The sequence below is a fragment of the Accipiter gentilis genome, chromosome 34, assembly GCF_929443795.1.
Source record: "Accipiter gentilis chromosome 34, bAccGen1.1, whole genome shotgun sequence".
NCBI lineage: Eukaryota > Metazoa > Chordata > Aves > Accipitriformes > Accipitridae > Astur > Astur gentilis.
In genome coordinates this window covers 17,261,029-17,286,522 of record NC_064913.1, presented here as the reverse complement: position 1 = coordinate 17,286,522, position 25,494 = coordinate 17,261,029, and the positions used below count along the sequence as shown (strand labels likewise).

Below are 25,494 nucleotides of genomic sequence, written 5' to 3'. Positions count from 1 at the left end.
GCTTTACAATGAACAAAATTGAGGGGGCTGCAACTTGTGCACATTTTGTGGTGGGAAAGGGACATAGTAGTTTGGGAAAATTCCTACTTTCAGAAACCAAGCAACTAAACGGAATTCAAATACCAACAGTATCAGAGACACTGCAATAAAGTTTAGAGTAGAGATGCCCACCGATTATCAAGAAGAATGCGTTTGTAGATATCAATAGCTTCTTGGTAGTGGGACCGCATGTAGTGGATAGATGCCAAGCTAAGCTGATCTTCTGTAATGTCTTGCAGATTCTGGTGAGAGCTCATCAGTTTCTTCTCATCACTGAACTAAAAAGAGTGTGACACATTCTCAGAAGAGAGTTCAGCTAGAAAAACTGTTTTAATTAGCTGGATTAGTTTTGTCCTTGCTGGCAAACGGCAGGTGATTCATATTAAACATCTGGAAAACCTCTGTTACTTTAAAGTTAATTTAACCAGTGGACAAAGCCAAACATTAAGGAGGCAGACCAGTTGAAACTAGGTAAGTGTGAGGCTAAAACTAAGTACACGTTTTCCTTTAATGTGTGATTTAGACATAATTACATTTCACATGCCTTGATGGGTAACAGGGGAAGAGCTGAATTAATTATTTCACAAACAGAATTTTGCAACACAAGAATGGACTGTTATCATTCGAGCCAGCAGAAGTTTTGCTGTTTGTAGATCCAAATCTTATTTCGCTTGGATAACAGAAAAACACAAGTCTTGCCAACACACAAGCACAAATTTTCACAAGACTTCTTTACAGCAGTAACAAATTCTCTTTCATCAGCTCCTTAAAATTCCAGTATCTTGAACTAAATGGTTTATTTTTAAAAGCATTGCTGTATAGCATGCAACACACACACAAGGATAAAAATCAAAGAACAGAGTTAAACATACCCATTACATTTGTGTTATAATAGTAAAGTTGAGGCTATTCACCTAATCTGTCTACTCAAATCACTTATTCTGATATCGAAATGTTTATGGTTGTATTTTTTACAAACTTAGGGAACAAAAGATAAGTAATCAATGTAAATCACTTGGCTAAGCAAGTCTTGACAAGACAATGGAATAGAAAGAACGAATCGACCTAAAACTAGGAACCAGAAACTTTAGTGGGCTGGTTGCCCAAGAAGCTTGGCTATACCACATGAATCAGCTAAAAATGTGCCCTTTAGGTGAACTTAACTAATTATAAAATAAAGACCACACCTCTAGAAGTTAGGATGCCTGCCTCCACCTGAAGACCATCACCCACTGAGCTTGCACAGTAAAATTAAAAGACGCTGCACCTTTAAATGAAGACAAGGCACTATACACCAGTCTGCTTTAAGATATAGAATTATAGGCACCAGTAAAAGGTTGATAAACAGTGAGTATGGTAATTACGCTAATTTACTATGTATAAATGAATGACTGTTGTAGTGCCGGGTGCACCAGCTTTGCGGGGATACCCCCTAGCACCCCTTGCTGCGCAGAACTGGCAATAAATAGCTAATATCTCAACAATGTGTGTTATTGGCTTGCACACTGGCTGAACGATCCCACAAGTTTTAGGACAACAATTCTAGTGCTTCCCTTTGCAGGTTCTGCTGATTCAACAGTAATTATGAATTTCTTTTCATCTATCTGCTCAGTTTTCTTCAAATCCTTTTCCTCCCTCTTTCAGCCAGTCACAAAATGATACTCCAGTAGAAAGGTAAGAGAAGTTGCTTAACAGAACTAAAGGCAATGGGCTTCAGAGTTTTGCAAAACCGTTTATGTCCAAAGACTAACTAGATGAACTAAGAATTATTCAACTTCTCTATCACAGACATCTGTGTCAGTGTCACTACAAAAATGTTTTAAGATTTCTCTCTTAAACTTAACAGAGATTTAAGTAAAGACATTCTGACATCAAAGCTAACATTCAGGTTTTATACTTTCTTTCAACTCAGTCACTTCAGTAGCACAATATTTGTTAAGTATAACACAGGATGGTAGAAAACCAAATTTAAGGGAAGATAGCTATGTGTGGTAAGTGAAATAAGCATTTAATTCTTGTTGAAATTAAAGTAAATTTCATGTTATAAACAATACAACTTCTTGGATACTGAATGACTTAGGAGGATCAGTAATAGCATACAGACCATTTTGGTCAAATTGTTAAGTATAAGACAGCTGCAAGTTAGGAAAACCTGGCACGCTTCAAAGAAAAAGAAATATAATGGCTTATACATTTCTGATTCTATTCAAGTTCCAGGTTTCTCATGATCAAAAATACCATCAGTTTCATGTTGTATGACTTATGTGAAGTGGGTTGGTTAAGACTTTGCTGAGATACATGCTGAGGGCATCTATTCTGAGATCATGTTTTCACACTTACTTTCTCCTCCACATTTTAATACAGTAGGGTGGTTATGGAAAACATTTGTTCTTCTGCCACCACAGACATTTTAATTATTCTGCCAGGTTGCCAGCATAAATTACACATTACCAAATTGAAAAGAAAACAAACAACGAATGAGCGAAGAAAAGACATCATACCTTATGTGCCAGGTGAAAGAGTAAACGGTTCTGGAGACGACTCTTAGGTGCTGAAAGGAAAATTCAGTAAGTATCACTGCAAAGAACAACTTAGGGTGTCTCTTTTTTATTTTTAACTCTCTTTCTCCATAGACATGCATGCACCCATATTCTTTCATTAACTAGCCCAAGTACAGTTCTTCACCGACACAGCCTTTGCACGTCATGCCCTGGGGCAGATTCTACCAATTTTAGAGTGGTTTAAAAGCCTTCCTGTTTCCTATCTTCATTCCCTGACATTTCTTTTTAAATCCCTGTTGAAAATAACTTTTCATTGGCCTCTGTCTTCCACGAGCCTTAAAAAGTTTACCAATTGCACTATCATTTCCCTGCAGGGCCTTCTGGATAATTCTCCATTTTTTTGTGACACGCAGCGCAGCATCTTTTACAAAATAAAACGCAACAGTTAAATTCATGATCAAGGCTCCTTCTACAATGTGTCACATTTGAAGTGAGTTGTGATTCATAATTCTAGGAATCTTGTCAGCTTCCAGTGTACTGCAAAACCCATAGTTGCTACCATTTTATTATGTATGCACATTACATTACACTTAGTTCTAATATTTATTCTGTCCTCAGGAACAAAAAGCACATGAAAGAATCCTGCAGTCAGAGCAGATAAGATTCAACCTAAGGTACGGGGAGACATTTAAGGGAGACATCTCCTTTTTAGAGCCACTAAAGTTCATAAAATTTCTTGCTCTAGCAGGATTAGGAATACCATTTAACTCACTCCATACGACACAAATTGCTAACTGCAGAGCTTTAAGTCACTAGAGCATGCCTTATGCTTCACTGAGAGTGATAAAGGTCCTCGTCCAACAGAGCTATTAATTTATTTTGCAAGCAAACTTCCAAAAAGCCTTCCCCTGTTTCCTGTATTTTCTTTAGCCTATTCAGTTAATGAACACTCTCAGTCTTGCTCAGACCAACCAGTTGGCAACCTATGTTCCACAGAAAGGATGCACATGGAATCTTTACAAAAAGCAGACTTACTCACTGTGTTTATGAGGCCACAGAAGTGCAGAGTTAGCAGAGCAATGGCCTGTAACACAAGGCTATAATTCTTCTGACAACCTAAACCATGAAAGAAGGCTCAAACCACCAAAATGTCTTCCCTCCCTGCCTCCAAGACGGAATTTTCTAGTAATAAGTTAGATTTTTATTTTTTTTTTTAAAGCAGTTTAGGGAGAGATTTCCAGACTTCTTACTCTTTCTCCACGTAGTAAGAAAACTTTGTAACACAGTGGACAATACCAAAATCCAGGCCATTCTCATCAGGTTGGCTGCATAAGTCTGCCCACCTACTTCTGATAGGTATAGCAATTATTTCTCCCCTTTCCTCCTTACCAAGCTATGTTATTTAACCATGTTCCTAGCAAAAGAGGACAGTGAATTGTATCTTTAAAGAACTGCTATAACAGAGAAGTTCCAAAAGACAAAGGCAGTATGAGAGTGTTGTTACAAAACCACATCTTGCAAGGTATTACTAGCAGAGCATGGAGTTGTTAAGAAGCTAGATGGTCTTCAATCTAGGATATGTGTGGGAATTCTCATTAGCCTAATTATTAAAGAACAGAAAGTTTTTCTGATCTACAATCAATATTGTATAAGTAGCAGTAGTAGTATAACTGACATGACAGTACATTCTAGAAATTATTTCATCCATTGAATTAGAAAGTTAGAGTACCTTAATCTAAATGCATGTTCTTCAAAATGTTGTCAGCAATGATACTGTGGTAACTCCACATGTGCCCCAGCATTAACTGATAGGTTTTAATATCAAAGTTTAGAAGGGTTGCACATGGATCCCACATGTGCTTTTGTGCGAAACTTAAGCCAACCACAACCACCCTTCACAATTCAAAACATTTGGTCATCAAAGCTTCCAAAAATACAAGCAGGACCGATTGTGGGATTTACACTGAAAATAACATATTGTATAATCACCGTACTATGGGTAAAGACACTAATATTCCTGTTCTGAGTAGGTTTTGTTACTTTTTTTTTTTTTGAGTGGGTTTTAGCATTAATTTCACTGTGAAAAATGTGACTTGCAAGCAATACTCCCTCAAGAATCTAACCCGAGGAATTCTTGTTTCACTGGTCAACCAATGACTGCAGTGCTGCCCTCGCAAACCTGGCATCTGATCTGACATCAAAATTATTATTTACTTCTTGGCAAAGCTGAAGGGTTAGTCTATGTTATTTTACACCTAAAAACAGGCAAAGGATGAAACCTGAGTTCTCATGGTGTGCATAGGTATATGGAGGGAGAAAAAGTGTCCTGCTTCCTAAGATATTTATGATACTATCCATTTGATATTCTTTAAAGTAAGACACTTCTACCTAATGTCAGCCAGAGAAGGAGAGGGGCAAAAACCAAAAAAAATACAGTGCTGTCGATATAGTAAGCAGAATCATGGAAACATTCAGTATCAGCAGATTCTTTTCTCCCAGTGCCAAATGCATTTTTTGGGGGAAGACAAGGAACCGTATGAACAAGGTCAGATTAGCTTCCAGAAAGAATTTGGTTATGAATATTGGATAAAGCTGTTGTCAATCACTGGAGCAGGAAGTGATACAACTGCCTCATGAGAGATAATGATTTTTAAGGGACATTAGGCTTGTTCTTTTGTTACTCTCTGCTGCTACAGAATTTCCTTGTCACTGATCTATTAGTGCTACAAGGAAGCACAATCTTCTTTTCCTGTCCTACTTTTTCAAGAAGACAACTGTACTTTTTTTTTTTTAAAATCAGTACTAAGCAATCTAGGGATCATAACAAACACGATGACAATGCTACATGGCAACAATCTCACCCTGCTCCAGGTCTTCAGCACAAGGCCGATACTAGACATCACTGAGTTAGCTGGGTAGCATATATTTCTTTCCAGCTGGGAAACACATTGATATTCCTATGCTATAATTTTTTATTTTTGTCATGATCAGTGCTGATGTTCCAGGCACTAAAGTCATAGCTGACATTGATCTTAAAAGTGTTCCGTACATTTTTATGTGCTGACACCGACCAGGCACCTAGCGAAGTATTGTTAAAATATAATAAACGGCTACAATAAGAGTGAAGACAGTTATCTTCATTAATCATTAAACAAAAAGTTAAGCTCACTAGAAATGGCAGCTCAGACTCTTGGTGAGTTCCATTTTGCTGCCACAGGCAGTAAGAAGATGATGAAATACAGTCATGGACAAACTGGCATTTGTGTCCTCTCGTAAGAGTGCCAGACAATGCTGGTCATGCACCCAGCATTAACAAATCCCATCTAGCAAACAGAATGCATACACTATAGCAGCACTTCACACATTAACAGATGTAGTACATATCTTAAACATACGTAGCAGGAGCTGGTAGGAATGGAACAGGGCTGAGAAGGCTCCAGCCTGACAGCACAGAAAATATGAGGAAACCTTATTCTCCTGTCCCTGAGAAACAACACCCGGCTCACCTGAATACAGTAGCTGAATGAAGCCCTCTGTGCCTCAGAACCACAGTCTCACTGGTGGACAGAAAATGCAAGGGTATGGGAAAAATGTTTGGAAAAACTGTGGTCCAACAGTGAGGTTCACACTTATACACACGTGAATAGCTCCACTGTTCTGTAGATTTCATTCAAGAAAATTCTGAGGACATTCACTGAAATTTTCACATTCCCAAAATACTTAAAAAACAGTTCAGCTATGTTCAGTTACTTACAACATAGACATATTTCATTTCAGTCATGCCTAAGCACAGTAAATTAAGGATCATCAAAGCAAAAAACTATTATTCCTGTTCTGTAGCTTCCACTATACTTTAAAAAGCAAAACAAGAAAATAAGGTTTGTAGTTTTTAAAGTTTAAATATGTATAAATAATTTTTTTTTCCACTTGTGCACTTTGAAAGTTCCACATATCAAACTCTGCTGGTTCAAAACCACAGCTAAAATGTAATGAAAATTAACTACTGTTCTCAAGAAATACAGTACAAGCAGAAAGCAGGTAATTTTGCATGTAGGTGAACATGCAGTCTAAAGAAAAAGAAAACCCACCAACTTTTCCACGCCCACTTGTAATTGCACATTTTCACTGGTGACAGCTATCTGACACTTGGCAAACACTAATACATGCATAAGCAAAACTAGTTTGGAAAAATGTCGTTGTTCTTACTAACCCATCTCTGTCCTGCTTTTGTACAATATTGCTCCTTCCAGTATAGACTGTGAAATGAGAAGTAACTCTGTTCAGTTAAACCACATTCAGATCTGACACACACAGAGTTGTGAGGAAGTACAGTAATTACAAAGCTTTGTCCATCAAAAATTACAAGGGAGAAAAAAAAAAAAATAATGACTGGTTCAGCAACACAACCCTGTCTGTACATGAATCTTTAACTGTAAAATTTTGTTTATCCTAAAAAGACTTTTTCATAACAGATTTAACTGCAGCCCCACTTATGTGCACATTTTGTGGTTTAAAAGAACACTGCTCGTTCTTGTGTTTTTCTTAAAGCAGCACTAGCCAGTGGCTTCTGAGAGCACTTCGCAGGCTTCTAAACACTAGGATCAGTTGCCAGGACCACCATGTAAGTGTGCCAGGCCAAGTTTCTCATCCTTGCAAGGCACAGGAACTGGGAATGCAACATAAGGTTATTTGGTTTCATAATTTAAAAATAGTAATTTATTATTACTATTTATTAAACCAAGATCGAGACTTTCAGCCTCATTCTCCCAAGACTAGATGGGCTAGCACATGGCATAGAAAATATATGTTCAGCCAATATATGAGAGCACAGACGCAAAAGGAGTAAACAAAGCATCACTTGGCAGCTTTGCTATGGGATGACTATGAAAAAACAGTACCTGACTTGAAGTAACTCTACCTTCACCTCAGATCCAGGAACATTAGTAACTGTAATGTAAGTGGACAGCAGGGAAAAAGGAGAACCCAGAAATATCTGAGAGGAATTTGGAAGAAAGCCTAGAGGAGATAAAGTACAACTGTAATGAAAAACCTTCAAAGGAGGATTTTTCTTTATTGCCTTTTTGCTCTACTTCTTAGGTTATATTTGCAGTAATTCTGGTTTATATGACTTTTGATATACAGATTTATTCTTTCCTGAGAGAATGTACCATGAAGTTTTAATTAAGTAATGACAAGCTAAAAGAACACTTCACATCTATTATAAAATAAATATAAAACCTTGCTCCACAAGAGATTGTGGACTATATATCTTGTATGAAATGTAATAATTACCTCATGGCTTTTAATGCCAATTTCCAATTTTTAAGTATCCTACATATTTTGTCTCAGACAATTAACAATAATTTTCTTAAGCAACAGTACATGGCAAGAAGGAACTTCTATTTGATTTCTAGATATTTACATGTTTGTGTGGAAAATCTATTCCAGAAAGCTAGCTAACATTTACGTTCCCTTTCACACAGAGATTCCATCACTGTAGAAAATTAGAATTATAGCTGAAAATAAATTATATCTCCCTCATTTGTTTTAGCACTATGCTACTTTTAGAGTCTTAGCATAACTGCAGCAATAAACAGCAAGCAGTATGCAAGAATTCAGGCAAAATAATCCCAAAATAGCAATGGTAAGCAGTTCAACACTAACACAATCTACCATTTTTTCAGCAGTATTCAAAGCAGTACTGGATAAATGGTGTTCTAGAGACTTCACCTGTTGTGTCTATATCCAATGAAATATTTTGCTTCTTCAGGATCTTTGCAAAACCATGGAAGAGATCACAAGATGTGATGGCCTCAGTTGTCAATAATACATTGTGAACACCCATCACTGATGCAATCCTAAAATGTTAAAAAAAACCTAAAAGAGGAATTGTCTTGAGCAAAAATAAAATGGTTCAACTTCAGTGTAAGAACGACTGAAGTGATGGGAGTGGAAAGGGGAATATACACCACTTGGAAGCCTTCAATGGAGAAAGAACAAGTATAACAAATCTTCAGCTCTGAGTGCCTCCCCACCAAGCTTAAGCAGCCAGAAATCGTCAGTATTACAGTACTCACAAGAAAGGTTTAGCACCTCACTATAAAAACTGGCATGCTGTCCTTTTTAAACAATTACATAAAATCAGGAACTGATACTACTGGTGTAAGCACTCAGTTATTCTCTGTTCCCTCCCTCATCTACACTCCCTACATCTTACACTCCTTTTTTAATATTCCTGCCCTTGCCTCCAGCACCTGAGTACCACTAACTGCACCCCCTACCCTGCCTCCCACCATGCTACTATGAACTAATCCGAAGGGGCAAGAAAAAATTAACCTTCTCTCAATTGCAGCTCACAGTTAATAAAGGTGCATGCCCAGCTGTGTATCTGTCATCTCTAGAATGGATTTCTGTAATTCACATGATGTGAAGCTGATAACAATGACTCCAACTGGTATAGGATGCAGCTGCTTGCTTCCCCCATGGTTTAGGTCACAATGACACCTTAAGCTCTATTGCTCAATTATTTTGGGAGTCCAGTTCAAGTCCTAGATTGTAATCTCCAAAGCTCAAATCTGTGGTACATTAAAGATTAAACTATTACCTGTGAATATTAAAAATGTACACACATCTTGAACAATACAGATAACACAAAGCTCTCTGTGAAATTTTTTACAGTTGGAAACAAAACATTTCCAGTTGTGGGATTCAAGCTCAATGTGATCTTTCAGAGGATTTTAAAGGGATACGAGAGTGTAAATACTACAATACTGTCCTTTTTGAAGGCACTCCTCCACAGTAGCAGAAAGTACACAATTATTTTCTCCCTACCCTATTTTCAGCCCAAGAATAGAAGACTAAAGAAAGAAAAGCGAAAACTCATATTTCAATAAGAGTTTTATCCTAAAAAGGCAAGAGTCAGAAGTTGACCAGAAACATCACTACTACTAATTCTGCTTAGAAAGCACTGAGATACTATGGTTATGGGAAACAATATAAATCACTAAGATAAATAGAAAATGAATGGGTAACAAAATTAAACTGCAGAAACGTTTTTAGGCAGTAAAAACTGCCTTGGATTCTAATTTCCATTCCTCTTCTTTAAATGATCCCATGCACGTTCAGATTAAAGTGGAACCGCAACAACGTGACTGCAGTGAACTCCACAACTGGAAGAATCAGATACCTGACTGCTAAGGCAACAAGACCACATACTAAGTCACTCAAACTATGCAAACAAAGTCCTTGTCCACATCAGGGAGAATGCTGAACTCTCTCGGATGCTTATTTTTTAATATTTTCACTAGCCTAATTAGCTACACCTGCACTGGCTCAGAGACATGGAGCCAGTCAAAAGAAAAGTAACTTTCTGTTGCTGGTCAGCATATACTGGGGTTTGTATTTAGAAATTAACAAGATAAATTATTTTCCAGATGCTTCTTTCAGTTCCAGCTGCTCCACCTGCCCAAGGTATTTTTAGAAAGCAAACTGCGTCATAACTCTTCTGTTAAATGAAAAAAACCAACCCAACCCCAAACAAAAAAACCCCTTTGCTCAAAAGTAAAAAACTTTGCTCAAAAGTATCCTTTATTCCTATGAAAAAAAAAAAAAAAAAGCACTTAATACTTTCTCTAGAAATCACTTTAAGTGTTCAAGTCAAGAAGTAGTTCTTTCCATCAGAGACATACATCTCACCTTTCAAGGCTGCTTGTTCAGCTTGCATATACATTCCCAGAAAGAAGTATGTACAGGCAAGGTTCACCCACACATCTGGATTGCAAGCTGGTTGTTTGGTTAAGGCCTCATATTCCTGTAACAGAAGAGAGGGCTGATTTTTTAAAAATGCGTAATAGCACAGACTTATATTAAATATCATTCTCTCTTCCACCATTTTGCAATGTATCATTAAATTACTGAGATCACACAACATTCTCAAGTCCATTGGAGTTCTTACAACTAAATTATTACATTTTAACCAATGTCCCTAGCTCTTTTTTGTTTACAGCCATAGAACAGACAACAGGGACAAGCAGTGCTATAAATCTTCACTGTAGGAGCACAAATTCTGTCAATATTGAAATTATAAATATATAATTATATAAATAGTTTTTCTATATTATCAATATACTATTATTTATATTTTTAAAAGATTAATATATTAAAGTTATAAAGGCATCAACATAACCAACTTTTCCTCAGTCTTTTCTGATGCTTTCCTAACTTCTCCTCCAGTCAAAGCCTGGGAGCCATAAACACCAGGGAAATCTCTTTATGCATACTTACTACAGCAAGCATTAAACACGCTTTTATAAACCTGTAAGTAGTGTCTTAATATACATTAAAACAGTGGTCTCCAAAGTGGGGTGTGTGCACCCCAGTGGTTGTGCAAGACAATACCATTGGGTGCAGGAAGAAAGCTTTTTCTGTACACTTAATAACCAAAATAAATATTTTTAAAATAGTGTTTATTTCATCTTTATCTCACCCTTTTTTAATTTCTATTTGTATATTATGTAATTATAAAACATACACATTAGTACAGTAGTACATGTATATAATTTATTAAAAAATATATATGTATGTATGTACATTGGGGGTGCATGCTCTAAAGTGTTTTACTGATGGGGGTGCGTGATCAAAATTGTTTGGAGACCACTAAAATACAAGCCTACAAGTCAGCATCGGGCAAATTCAAGATTTCCTAATAGCTAAGGATATAATTATAGTAAATATTACTAAATTGTGTCTAACTTCACCATTTCCCATTTTAAGATATACAGCCAACAGCTACAAAAAGCCACTAGATACCATATTCTGGTATTTCTTACACATCCACATTCATTACCTATCCTTAATACTGCCACGTAGACTGCTTTATCTCTTATTTGCGAAACAGTAAAAACTTAAGAGATCAATCTTTCAATCTACTATTTTTTAATGAAAAAAACCCCAACTTTGCAGCTGCTGAACAGTGATAGTCCTGGAAGATAAAAACCTTTGCTCTGCATAACAATAGTTACTAAAACCAGAGGCAGGGAGACCTCTCGAAGCCATTTTTTTTTCCTCTGTCAGGTTTGTGTTAAATTACTAGGAAGGACCATCCCAGTGAAGATGCATCCTGCTGGTGCTCCTGCTCCCCACCCAGCCATGTCCAACAGGCAGCATAAGGCAAAGCAAGCAGGGTCACATGAGGTTTTCACGAGACCTGCTGAAAGAATGCCATCCACATACTCCTGCTCACCATAAGCCTTTCAGACCTCCCAGCAACACAACCCCTTGCCGACTCCGTACTCTTCCTCCAAACATATGAATCGGAACTTCCCTCTGCCTAGGGAGAGTTTACCAGATTGTGCCACTATGCATGGACGACTTCTTACCTCTGGGGGAAAGGCACAGATGTATGTATAGCAGAAGACAAAATAAGCCATGCCCAAAGGACAGTGAATCCCAAGAACAGAAATATGCTGACAACAATAAATATTATAGTTTGCAAGCATAAAGAAATTTTTTTTCTGTTGCCAAGTGAAAGTAAACTGCACTCTCAAACAGAGAAAATACTGGTAAGGTATGCCCCTTAAAAGCCAGCTTGGTCTTGCTAGTATTTCAGGGACTAGCTGTCCTTCAAGAAGATTTAAAATAAATAAATAAATAGGAAAAGAAAAAAAATTTACGGAGAGGCCAACCTTTCCTACTGAGGCCAGTTCAGTCTTGATGTAGGCCTGTCAGGGAGCTCTGAGAGACAGGCCACTGCTGTTTATTGGGACCATCTGGAATCTTTCAAAATCCATTCAGATTAAGTGCACCCAAAGGTCTCTTTCAGCTATGGCTTCAGGCAGATTAATTAGAAAAGACAAAGTGCATAAACACAAGTCATGTTCTGGCTTGGCCATTCAAAGCAAGCAATAAATAAAGAGTGCTCTAGCAGTACCAATGTGAATCTATGGAAACACAGTAAATAAAAATGAGGACTATTAGTGCTCCTTACCCTGTAGTTCTGGGCGATGAGCCCAGACTATATCTTGTTGCCCCTTTCCTCACTAAAAGGCATTCAACATCAGTCTCTCAAAAGACTACTACTTCAAAAGAGCTTTCCCCTGTCCTCTCCAAAAAAACCAACAAAACCAAACAAACTAAATATCCCCAAAGCTTTCCCAAGAGTCAACCTGTGGCACGTTTTTGCCAACCCAGAGCACAACAACTTCATGCTATTTCACCCTCCTCCACCTCTCACACTTATCACAAGACACACGCACTTTTCCTCAAAAGCAGGCTGCCAGGTTGATTGCCTACACCTGTGGACAGCTACTGACAATGCCAAGGCAAGCAGGATTCTGCTCAGTGCCCCTATTACTTGTCTGGATTCTCCAAGCCCATAAACACAGATCCTGAAGAGCCAATAAACAGGCCAACCTATAGGGCTGCCCCACAAGTGCTCAAAGGAGGTGTGGAGACACTCATTGTAACCCTGCTACAGTCATGACAGAAAACCCTAGAGAAATTCCCTGAGCCAAAAATCCATCTTTTACTTTTTAGCTTCAGCTGTCAGGAACTTGAGTGTACCTGTATTCTCACACTTCCAGCAGAAGTACTCAAGGAAGACCAGATACTGCTCATGGATGAGCCATTACCCTAGTATAGCCCTGTTCCTTTCATGATTTACTATTTGACTGAAATGATCCTGAGCAAAGTCAGCGTAGGCAGGAGGTCCCATCCAGTGAAGAGATGGACTGGCTCCCGATTCTCTGCTAAGAGGGAGGCAGCAGATAGGAGAGACTGTTGCAATCGCTGGCTGTAGTTTGTGAAATTTTGACAACACCAATGCATTGAAGGCTCTGGCCCGGGGATCGTGCTTTGCTCTCATGTGTGCAGCTGATAGGCCAAAGTGGCATTACCATGTCTCGCAGCTGTACCATGCCAGCATCCTGTGTGCCTAAGCCCAATCAGAGGGTGCAGCGTGCAACTGTGAAACCTTTTCTTGAACCCAATCTAGCAGTGCACCTGCCCTTGCCAATTCCTCTCTTAAGTTGCCAGTACCTCAAATATGTCTAATAACTCTCCCATTTTTAGGCCCTGTCTGCTTCAATTTATAAGATCAGGCAGCTCAGAAACAGAATCATCAGGCTGATGCTCTCCGATTCTGATCCTTGGGTGACACTGGGAAATTTTTTGAGAAAGGTTTAAGATTAGTGCTATGAACAAAGCACTAAAGAAAGACAGAAAGCAGAAAGACAGGTGGGTTTCTCCCCATTAGGGACAGCAGATGTGGAAGACTCCAGAAAACTAATTAGATGCTGTCGTGCAGTAGGGGAGTTCTGGTTGCCATATGATGCCAGCAAGACACTAGCCACTCAGTGTTAGCAAAAATCAATTTGTCAGTGAAGGAAGCTAAACAGTCCCCAGGGAAGGACTGCCACCATGACTGCTGGAAGAGTCAAGTCCAGTGCAGTACTATTTGTAAACTGGTGTACAGCAGTCGGGATGATCCCACCAGACAAACCAGTGTCGGTGGCATATCCATTGAGAAAGGCATCTACCTACTAAGAAGAGGAAAGTATGACCCTAGCGAAGTTGAGGTTAGCGCTCTACCTAGAGAATACCTGACTGTTGGCGTGCCTGTGATAAGAGAATGTGAATTCTCTCACGTGAACATGCCAGATATTTCGCTGTCATTCTCTCTGAAGATATTCTTGGAGCTGGAGGTCTGTGCGTTTTTCATTTTTTCCCTGCTTCTCCCAGTAATGGATGACAGCCACCTCACCCCAATTCCCAAGCCTCTCCAAATGTTGCCATGCAACCAGCACGCCTGGCTCACTATGAAAGTACTATAAATAAAAGGATTAGAGCAGCATAATTTCTTAAGACCCTCATCAGGTATATGGAGTACAAACCATGAACTGGGAATATCGTGACACAGATCACGCATTGTCACTTGCAGGCCCTTAGGAGTGTGAATCATTTAGATAGTGTGTAATGTCACTGCAGAATTCTGCAGAAACTTCTATCCATAGCATTTTATTTACACTGCTCTTGGCACTCCCCAAAGAGTGCTCCAAGATCTAGAGGGTATAGATAATCAAGGAATTTGTCCCTGAGAGTACAGCAACAACGCTTCTGTAACACAGCAGAGAAGATACAGCATTACACTTCAACCTTGAAGCTGATAAGCAAAATGCCATTCAGCCTCCACAGTCAGCACTCTTTTCCCTTGATTACTACATGCTTGGGAATTACAGCTAAGTGTTCTGTCCCAAAATAAGCTAGGCTGAGATGCACAGGCTAATTTCCCACATGCCACCACAAAATGACAGTTATCAGGACTCATGCCTGTGCCAAGAATCAGTCTTAAATCTGAAAAGGTAGGCCCTGTGATGTCTCACTTAAAAAACAGACACAAGTAAACCAACCACAAACTATGCACACAAACCTTTTATTGTCCCTACTTGGGCAGAAAAAACAGGAAAAGACGACGGATGGTGCAGTTTTTAAAAGACTGAATCAACAGCATCACCTTGTGGTGAATCAAACACCACGTACAAAACCTAATCTCCAAAAAAAAAAAAAGCAAGCAAGCAGCTGTTACTCTTTCGTTGAAGGAAGGAAACATTCAAAATCTACTGTAGCTATAAAAGCACCTATTGGGTATTCTAAATAGCAAAATTTATTTCAAAGGAATTGCAAATTATTTTGTATACAAACATTTTTCCTTTTTATAAACTTTCACTCCCTATTAACACCTAACATCTAGATAGAAATTAACTACAGCAACTAATTTTTACATTCATAATCTTTAAATTGCACAACTGTAAACATGAATATCAAGTTACCACTATGTCCTATACTACTGTTCTACTTTCTATACTGTGCATACTGTCAATTTGATTCACTGAGCATTTCTAACATTTCCAACAGACGTTTCCTCTTCAGTTTTTCAAGGGGGAATGTGCCTTGTGAACTTACTCAGGAGCCTTAGAAACTCTTATTTCCGCCTCGCATATGAATCTTGCGCACTTGACCATGTATTACTGTAGTTAAACACCTAATTTTATCTAAAAGAGAAAATATCATCATTGTTCTATAATCTATTTCTCTACGGTTATTTTCTTTTGTTAATACTTCAAATTATCATCTGTTTTTGGTATTTCTTCCAGGGAAAGCAAGTTTAAAGACTGCAAAACCAGCTATACTTCACAATTATTCTTCACAGTGAATCGTGATGGAGATGTCCCCCAGCTGACACTGACTGAAACCAATACACCTTAAACGATGCAATACCGCATTGTATGGACCGAGCAATTCACATCTGTAGGAATACAGCAATGAGACAAACAATGCTTAGGCAGACTGAGTTGTTTTCAAATCTTCGCTGGCTTATACGCAGCCTTGTGGGTATCACCACACCACTCCACAACACTCCCTGTGCATACTGACTCCAGCCCTCGGACGTACAGAGCAAGGCAGACAACAAAAATTTCTTAAGACTTCTACAGAGAAATATGCTAGCACAACTAAGAAGATAAAGGGATCCCAGGGACAGTGGCAACAAATTGATTGGCAACAAATTGAGTTTCGCTGGAGACATAAATAGACACAAGAGAAGAATTGCATATGGACTCATACACTGAAAGAGACACAACAGCACTGTATGGTGAAAATATTAACAATGTAGGCATACTTGAATAATCAACATGTCTTTTAGTGACTTTAAAGCACATAGAGAAGAACAATAAAGTACTTTAAACAGCCAGGGGCATCAACCTCTAAAGAAAGAATTAAAAAAGCACGCACATTACAGATAAGCTGCACAATGAAGACAAAGGCATAATTAAACCTGAAAAACGAAACTGTGAAAAACTAGCTGTAAAAAGGGAATGGAAAATTTAGGACATGAACTATAACATTTAAAAGGACAAATTAGGCTACAGACCCTAGTATTAAATCAGACAGTAGGTAACATTTAAAAAGGTCTATTTTCATAGGCAAATACACTTCTTTTCATTCCTAACCGCTTTCCACAGCATCTGCCTTACTACCCTACATTTGTTACCTGAAGTGGCTGGCAGAACTGTTCCCCATTACAGACCGTTTTCCTCCTGTTGTCATCGCTTTAACACAACATCCCGTTGTCCAACCTCGGGGAGCAGGATTTCCCCACCTTACCTCCAGAGCTCTCTTGTAGTCACCCAAATGAAAGGCAGAGTATCCGATCCAAAGGTCAGCATCCTCCTCCTGTTCACCCACGTGCCGTTTAAACTTTGTAGAGAAGAAAGAATAAAGAATTTGGACAGCAGCCACACAGTTTATAAGGCCCCACAGGCAATCAAAGTAAATACTAGGCCATCTTTTTTCTCGGATGGCTTGGCAGCTGCGGATGCTGCTGGGGTGGAGCTGCTCTCGTGTTTCTGAGGGAAGCAGCGCGCAGCCCTCACCTGCCAAACCCAGTTCTGCGAAGCGAGGGGAAACGCTGCCGCAGCAGGGCCGAACGGCCGCAGAAGGAGGCGAGGGGGACGCAAGGCAGGGGAAGGGTTCCCCTCGTCCTGCAGCCCCGCCGGGCACGGGCACGGGGACGGCGGCACCGCTCTCCCGAGAGGAGCGGGAGAGCCTGGGGGCCGGCGGCCCCCTCGGGCCGGGTTCTCCACCCCCGCCGCGGCCGTTACCTCCAGCAAGGCGATGGCGCCGGTGAAGTCCCTCAGGGCCAGGAGCTCTTCCAGCTGCGGCACCTTCCTCCCTTTCTTCCTCCGCCTGTCCGCCGGCGGCGGGGCACCCCCCACGGCCGGCTTGGCCCGGGAGAGCATCTGCGCGGAGAGCAGAGCGGAGCCGGGTCAGAGCGGGACCTCGGCGGGGCTTCCCCCGCCCCAGGTGGGGGAAGCGCCGCGCCCGCCCCGCCCCGCCGCCCCTCACCATCCTGCCGCCGGGCCCTGGCTCCTCGCTCCGCCGACGGCGCCGTTGCCAGGGTAACGGCGAGACGGCGGAAGGCGGCCGGGCCCACGCGAGCGCGGCGGCGAATAGGCGCCGGCTGGCGACCTGGCGCCGCCGTCGCCCGGGGTTCCGCTGCGGCGGGCGTCGGTCTGCGTGGCGACGGTGGGGAGGGGGCCAGGCCCCTCGGTCAGTCTCTCCAGGTGCTGGCAGCCCGGACGCGTGAGCCCCTACGACTGGTGGTCTAGCCCCGGGCACTTAAACCTCCACACACACACCCCTCCCCTGCCCGCGTGCGGAAGGGGGAGTCCCCTCACTCGGGAAAATCGTCAGAAATGGGGTTTCAGGTGAAGACAAGAGGCGCCGCGCTGATCAGGTGCGGGACGCGGCCAGAGAAACGTACGAACGAGCAACGGCCTGGCACGTCACCAGCCCCTTCTGTCCCCCTGTCCTGTGCCCCGCACTGGTTCCTCCCCACCCCCCCGCAATCTCTCTCTTCCTTTCCCCAGCTTTTGTCCTGCGCCTAGGCATCCCATAATAAGTCTTGTGCAATCCCAAAACGCCCTTCCCTGGCGCGCCGTAACGAGTCAGCGACCCCTCAGTCTGCAAGGTGATCCGGAGAGGGGCTTCCGCGGAGCAGGGAGCTTCTCCCCTTCAGCTGGATGGGTTGATCGCTCTCCCGCGACAGCCCTGTGGGGAGGGAATCCCACAGAGGTTTACAGTTTTCTGGTGAGCATAGCCACTCCCATCTGTCTTGCCGCAATTAAAAAGATGGAGCGCATAGCAGAAAATGTGAGGTATGTGGGTTGTGTACATCCGAACTGCATGCGGTAGCTGATCTCTCTGGCAAACCCTGGATAATTTTCAAGCTCTGCCTGTTTCCTGGAGCATCTCTGACATTGCAGTTTGCTGCAAATAAAATAGATCTTTCCTTGTTACAGAGGAACACTGTGCGGTGGAATTCCCCAAACTTATTTTTATATTGCCTGAATTGCACCATGAGCAATTCCAGGGCAGAGGACCGCTACTGCTGGTGACTCAACTAGCCAAAAAAAATACATGTCCACAGACAGGACTAATGAGGTATCTGCATTTCTGCTGGTTTTCCTTCACTGAGAAGAAAAATTCTTTGCACTCCATCAGAAAAAAAAAGAGACTTTTTTTTGGTATGAATAAAAATATATCCTGTCGCACTGTAACGTAGTGGGTTACACCTGTAACGTATTCCAGCAGTAAAGAACTTCGTGCTGCTTCTTCAGAGTGTGGATTCCACATTGGCCTTCTCCTGATCGCTTCAGGATGGCTTGACCCACCACGATGATACATCCAGCTTGCAACTGTCCCCAAGAGGTTACTCTGCAACCAGGAACCACAGGAGGACAACAGCACCGCGGTGGCATCCCTTGCTTATGAATGTGCTTTCGTACCACAGGCCATAAAGAAGAAAGCAAATAATCTGCTCTCCCAGAGAGAATTTCTCTGCAAGAAATTAATTTTGAGTTAGTCAGTCAAAGTGATAAGGAATGTGTGCTAGGGATTTGGTCTCCTTTTATAGCTCTTCTCTATTAAGTAAGGTATTATTTCTGTCGGGGAAAATTAATTTTCTGTAAATAATGCTGAAATTATTTGCCTTTTCAGATATTTGATTTTAAGTGGGTTTTTATGTTGTCAAGATTGTATATACAGACTAATTCATATAATACAGATATCTGTCCTCTTATCAGTTGTCTAGGATTTTCTGTTATCTAACAGGGAAAAAAAAATCAGCAGGCTAGAAGGCTTAAGAGTCTTCTCTATCAGAACTCTGTGAAATCAAGAAAAACATCTAGATTGACAGGGATATTGTAAGATGGCTTTTTCCTTTCGGATTTTAAACAATGCCTCAGGAGTACTTCATTTCAAACTGCAAGAAAATAATAATTGTTGTAAATAACTGGCAGTAATTTTCAGTACTGCCATAGAATATTCTGACTCTGTACAGTAAGCTAGGAAAACTGAAGATTTTGGGTTGAGGTTTGTTGGTTTTTTTACTGTACAAATGCCAAAGTAAAGTGGGTAAAGGAGGAGAAACAGAAGGAGCAGAAGGTGTCACTGGTGAAGGTGTCATATTTTTCACTGAAATGCAAGCAGACAGACAATACAATTAGGCAAGATTCTTTTTTTTTTTTTTTAAGTAACTGAAAATATAATTTTGCTACATTGCTTTCTTCCATTTTTTATACAGAGTGTTTCACAAGATCCTGCTGTTCTAAGAATCAACATACTAAATACAGCTAAAATATTGACTCAGATGGAAGAAAGCTCTCAGCTGCTCCACTGGTTTCTCCCATTTCCTAGCGGCTTTCTGAATTCTTATGTGGTGGCACCAAAGCTGGGGAATGTGTGAGAGCTAACAGATGTGCAGTGTGAGTGGGTTAGCTGTGGGCACAAGGACAGTGTCAGCTGAGATAAAAAAGTAATAGCAGCCAAACCAGTTCCTTTTCCTTTGCAGACAGTACTTTGCATGGCACTAGTGGGACTCCAGCATCTGCCTGCTTTGTGACCGACAGTTTTGTGATCACACAGGGCAGGAAGTGCTCAGAAGCAGACATGTTTCTCTGCTGCCTGCTTTTTGCCTGTCAGGGGGGACTCCGATGGGAGACATCTAACCTTAACTATGCTTTGGAGGCAAGTCCCCTCAGCACTGCCTGTAGACACACACCTCTTCACATATAATTTTGTTGCCTCCCAAAAGATGATGTGTTCCATAAGGGTTAGCTTCAACTGAGCTTCAACTCACCTGCAAGATGAGAAGGTGAAAATTTATTATTACTGGACATAATAGTCTGGCTTCCAATTACAAAACTGGAGACAGCAGAACTGTAAGTTACATTTAATAGCAAGGATCCTTCTTAGCTGCTTCAGCACAACTCAAATGGAGTTCTGGCACGTTCTCAGCACAAAGCTGTGACTGCCTGTCAGATCATTCCCTCATAGGTGAGGTCTACAGCAGTCTTAAAGGACAAAGTGGTGAGTTTGGTTGTGATTGTAATCAATCAAAACCATAGACTTTGCCATCAGAAGGGCTGCTAATTATAAATTGCACAAGTCAACAGGTGGGCCATGGGCTGAACATAGTGTAAAAATTATCTCCTGACTTGTAGAGGTGCTACCTGTACATAGCGTGTGAGCAATATAAGTAGGGGGCAAAATGCTAGAATTTGGCATTATGGCAATTGGTGTGGACTCTCTGCATACAGGAATGGTCTAAAACCCATTCAGAGCAGTAGGAGTTTCCATTCATTTCTAATGTTCACTGAAGGCAGTTGTGTAGGAAGACACATGTAATTTAATGCTGTATTCTCACCAGCATCACATTGACCAAAATATTTTTGGCCTGTCTGGTGTAGAAATTATTATTAAGATGCAGACCAAAGTAGGCAGAGATGTTAGAAACTTCTCCTCATATGAAATGCCAAGATGACATTTCATAAATTAAAGACAAGTCAAGAAGTTCAGCTACTCTATTAATAATGCTGGAAAACTGCTGCAGTTCTTACCACCACCATTCTATTAGCCAGTGGCATTATCTTGGAGGCTGTCAGCTGTAAAATGATTAATGATCATGTTTATTCCCACACAGAATTGCTGGGAGAGGGAATTGACTTACATTGATAGCAGCAAAAGGGAAGTCATGCACCTGTGACTAAACACCAAGATAAGCATCAGAGAGTGTAATGAGTGTTTAAATAAAAAATCAGGGAGTGGAAAGTGAGGTCTAAGAAAAGGAGAGGAAGGAGGGGAAGGAAAGAAAAAAGGGAGAGAAAGAAAAAGCAAGAAGTGGAAAAAAAATCATCATATACCAAAGCAAGAGGTTAGGAAGTGACCTTTGCATCAGCAGAAATCACATGCTTCAAATTCCGTAATGTCTGGGTACGGTCATGTTTTTTCAGTAATGATGTTTCACCATGTTCTGCCTCTTGTCTCTTTGAAAATGCATCTGACAACATCTCAATATAAATGATATGCAAAAGTGAGAGCAATGAAATGCTCCCCTTGCTAAAGCTACAAAGGCAATACCCTGAGATGAGTAAATGGGAAATGATTCCTTTAAAAGCAAGGAACTTGAAGAATATTTGCTTCTTTTTTATGGAGTCAGCAACATCTGAGCCTTAATCCACCCTGAATAGACCATCCATGATGAGAGAAGGTGAAATATGTAAGTTGACAGCAAAGACCAGCCTGCAGAGGTGACAGATCATGTGTGTGTTTAATGCTCTTGTCAGGTCTCTATTCCCCAGCTCAAGAAAGCAAACAACAGTCATGTCAATTAAAGACCTCCAAAAGGTGAAATGAAAAGTCATCATTTTTATCTTTATTTTGGTAGAACCTCTTTTTTTTTTTAGTTTTCACTGGTGTTTGTGTCTGTGATTGTGTGGGTTTGTGGGAACTGCACCTTCAGAATTTTCCTGATACTTCCAGCACCCAACCTGTCATCAAGGTTCAGTCAAGTTAATAAAATTAACTGAAAAGCTGTCCTTGTATTGGATTTCAGCATCACATTTAGGTAAGTTTTTTTTAAGTTTATGTTTGTAGAACCAAGAGAGAGGAGGCGAGACAACCTGTTGATCCAGCACAAGTCAGTGTCAGAACTGAAAATACAATGCATGATTAGTTGGATCCATACAAACTTACCCAAGCCAGAAAACCATGTCATTGCAGGTTGCAGTTGTACTTGTCCAGGACATGTGCTGATACATCTGCACAGTATTCCACTGCCATACGGATTTATAGGATCAAGAGTGCACTAGCTTGAAGATCTCATAACTCCATCCCATCACATAGTATAGCTGTGTATAATGTTTAATAAAAAGAGTTTAAGGAAACTGAAGTATGTGTCCAAGACATAAATTATTACACACTCTAGGCATTTACCTTTGTAAGGAAAAACAGAACAGATGTTTGCACATTAGAAATAGCTTACATTCATTACTTGACAGAGCTGTGCCCTGCTGAGTCTAACTCAGAGGCTGTTACGCTGAAAAGAAAAATATGTCCTGTCACTCTGGAAACAAAGTCCTTTAGTGAAAGACTACAAAACCAGCAGTTAAGAGGAAAGACTTCTTACTATTTATGTCAGTAGTATACAAGTTAGATGGTTGAATAATCACTTCAAAGTGTGTATGTGTTGGGAAAGGGTTAAATGGGAGAAGACTTTCTTAATTGAGTAGCTGTTTATGATACATCACATGTTTAGCTTCATCTTCTGGTATGTGGCAACATAGATCAATGGGAAGATGGGGCCACCACCCAAGCTGCTGGTAGTTTGATGCAATTCCTATTACAACTTTTCTTATCCTTGTCTGTCGATTTTCTCTTGCTAGATTGGTAACTTTTGATGAGAACAGTCAGTGCTTTGCAGCCTAATTCCACTCTAATCTGTGGCAGCAACTATGAGCTCCAAGAACAGACCCAAACTCTCGATAACCTGTGGGAATGGCAATATAATGAGGACTTCACCAGGATCTGTACTGGATCAGGATCATGCTGTACTATCAGCATCATACAACATATGACCCAGATATTTGCATGCTGTTTTACAGGCTTGTTGTTTATCAGTAGATAGTTTCAGTCACAAAGAATGATGTTTGTGAAGTCCTTATGTTCTTGTGTGGTAAATGAGAAAAAAACGATCAGTTCTGAAAAGTCAACATAGCTGCTATGCAGCTGCTATACATGTATACTATATACATATATACAGCTGCTATATATGTATACTATACAGCTATGTTTGTCATCATGTACATTACTGTCTTCTAAATCTGGATAGTAGAAATATTGTAAAAATCATTTAAAAGCCAGAAAAAAATGTTTTCCTGTCCTTGGTCTTCTCTGTAATATTGAAAGTTAAAGAAGACTTCTTCACACTATACAGTCTAGACCTGTACATTACTGACATTAAACAAACACAGACATTAAAGTACTGTAATATTTTCTTTTCTGTCTGTAATCACATTTGTGATTCCAACCTCAAAACTGGAAAAAAAAGGAAACTGAAACATTTCTATTTTATTTTTCTTCAATGTGATTTTCTAAATCTTTTTAAAGACAGGGTGAAAGCCCCAGGCAATCAAAATAATTTGGAATCAAGCTTAGTAATAGTTGGTAGAACTTGAAAACAACATTGTTTGAAGTTTTTCTACATTTATCCTGTTGGCTAAATACAATCAACTACTACAACATATAATGTCTCATGCAAATTTTATATTAAAAATTCTGCATTTTACAGAAACAATCTTGACAGCCTCATTTATTCAAAAGCATAGGCATGGCCACTGAAACCAAGGAAATTTGGTTTTTAAGTAAGTGAGAATTACATACCTAAATGTGTCTGCTGCTATTTTTATTTACATATGTTTTCAGATTTTTTTTTAAAGTCCTTTCTTCAGATTTCCCAATTTTGCAACACTAGAGACTTGCAGCATCTCTTTTATTTTAATGGAACCTCAGATTCTTGTGTACTGTCAAAGATCCCAGCTCTGGAGAAAATAAATATAAGGTACAATTGTGAAACTCATAAGTTCATCACTACAATCATAATCACATGACACTGAGAAAATAAATAATTGTAGCAAATATGTAGGAAAAAAAAATCCATTTTAAAGGACACTGTCAAAATATTTTATTCTGCAAAATAAAACAATGATATCACGATGCATGTTTCTTTACAAAATAGTTTCTTGAAAAATGCTACATTAGTTGTCTTTGGTACCAAAGAAATTGAAGGTGAGCTTACAATATGTCTACATTGTCTTCAGACTTACTAGGACTATTGGTGCTAACTTCCACAGTATTTTGACTGACTGGGGCAGCTGATACTTTTACATAAGTCTTTGGCCCTTCTGAGCTTTCTGAAATTTTCATTCCCTGTCTTCTCTCTATTTTCTCCTCTCTGAGTGATCAAGTGGAAATAATGATTTGTAATTAAGTAAAAAAGAAACTAGGCTACATGCCAGTGAAAAGATCCTAAAAATGAATGTGGTAAAGGTATTGGACATACACAGTGCCTTGTTCTGAATATGGTTGCACTTTTACAATATGAGCTGGATGGGCAAAAGTACTCTGTGATGCCCAGGTTGGCTTATCATTCCCATTTTTCAGGACTCAGACTCTACAAAAAAAAAGCCATTGAAAAGAGGAATGCCCTGTCACATGGACCATTAAAAAAGGACTGGAAAATGTTCTGTAGAGCATAATTTTACATAGGATGAGAGATTTAGACAAACAAGTCTTTGGGGGTTTTTTTTGCTCTCATGGTTTCTTTTTCTCTGTCTGAGTGTCTTTGAATGTTCCAGAAGACTGAGAGAACCTCTCAGAGTAGTTTTAGATCAGGAAGTCAGTGCTGATTATTTGTTTCAAATACACCCTATAATATCTCGTTGTTTATTATCCAATAAAACAGAGGGCAGAACAAATAGTGCTGTAGAATCAGGCACTAAAAATCACTTTTCACTAAAACCAATGATAAATTCACTGAGTTAATTTGAGTTGGTGTTTTTAATCTAACACAGATTATAAGAACACCCACAGAGACCTATTATGGTGTTTTGTAGCTATGAGATACATGCACAAGTAATATTGTTGTTGGCGAGGGACTGAATTTTATCTTCAGACAAATAAATACAGGGCCTGCCTATCTGAATCCTAATCGTCCCTGTGATTCTGAAGTGATAAACTACAGGGTTTGTATTCAATGATTGAAGGGGAGACCTCCATCAGCTGTTAATAATGGTAGGGCTACAAAGATGAGGTACTCAAACTGATGTACACCTAAGAACTGACTCTTTGGATAGATACTTGCACTTAGTGAAGATATTTAATGCTAGGATCTTTTTTACCTTTCTGACAAGATGATAACAGTAGCTGATGCCTAGAAGCCATAGCTAGAAAAAAATGCACTGGGGATGTCAGACGCAGCTTCTGAGCACCTTATGCCTTAGAAAGTAATTAAACCTCGACTCTTTTAAGAGAGAATAAGTAGTTCTAGAAGATGGGCTTTAAA

At 40.0% G+C, this 25,494-nt stretch overlaps 1 protein-coding gene and 1 long non-coding RNA gene across 5 annotated transcripts in view; one reads left to right on the top strand and one right to left on the bottom strand.

Annotated features, from left to right (window-relative positions):
- IFT56 (intraflagellar transport 56) overlaps positions 1 to 17,562 on the bottom strand; it is a 53,915-nt gene extending 36,353 nt beyond the window's left edge. For all 4 annotated transcript variants that reach the window (XM_049792210.1, XM_049792205.1, XM_049792209.1 and 1 more), the window contains exons 1-6: positions 17,439 to 17,562; positions 17,195 to 17,332; positions 16,698 to 16,790; positions 10,236 to 10,350; positions 2,541 to 2,590; positions 172 to 317 (exon numbers count right to left, since the gene is read on the bottom strand). In XM_049792210.1, coding sequence (XP_049648167.1) covers positions 172 to 317; positions 2,541 to 2,590; positions 10,236 to 10,350; positions 16,698 to 16,790; positions 17,195 to 17,332; positions 17,439 to 17,441 — 545 coding nt within the window. In that variant the 5' untranslated portion in view covers positions 17,442 to 17,562. The remainder of the gene's footprint in view (positions 1 to 171; positions 318 to 2,540; positions 2,591 to 10,235; positions 10,351 to 16,697; positions 16,791 to 17,194; positions 17,333 to 17,438) is intronic.
- A 191-nt stretch (positions 17,563 to 17,753) lies between these two features.
- LOC126034466 (uncharacterized) lies at positions 17,754 to 22,976 on the top strand. The gene is made up of 3 exons (XR_007504637.1): positions 17,754 to 17,829; positions 18,395 to 18,536; positions 22,817 to 22,976. It is a non-coding gene; the product is annotated as an uncharacterized LOC126034466 (long non-coding RNA).
- The last annotated feature ends 2,518 nt before the right edge of the window (positions 22,977 to 25,494 follow it).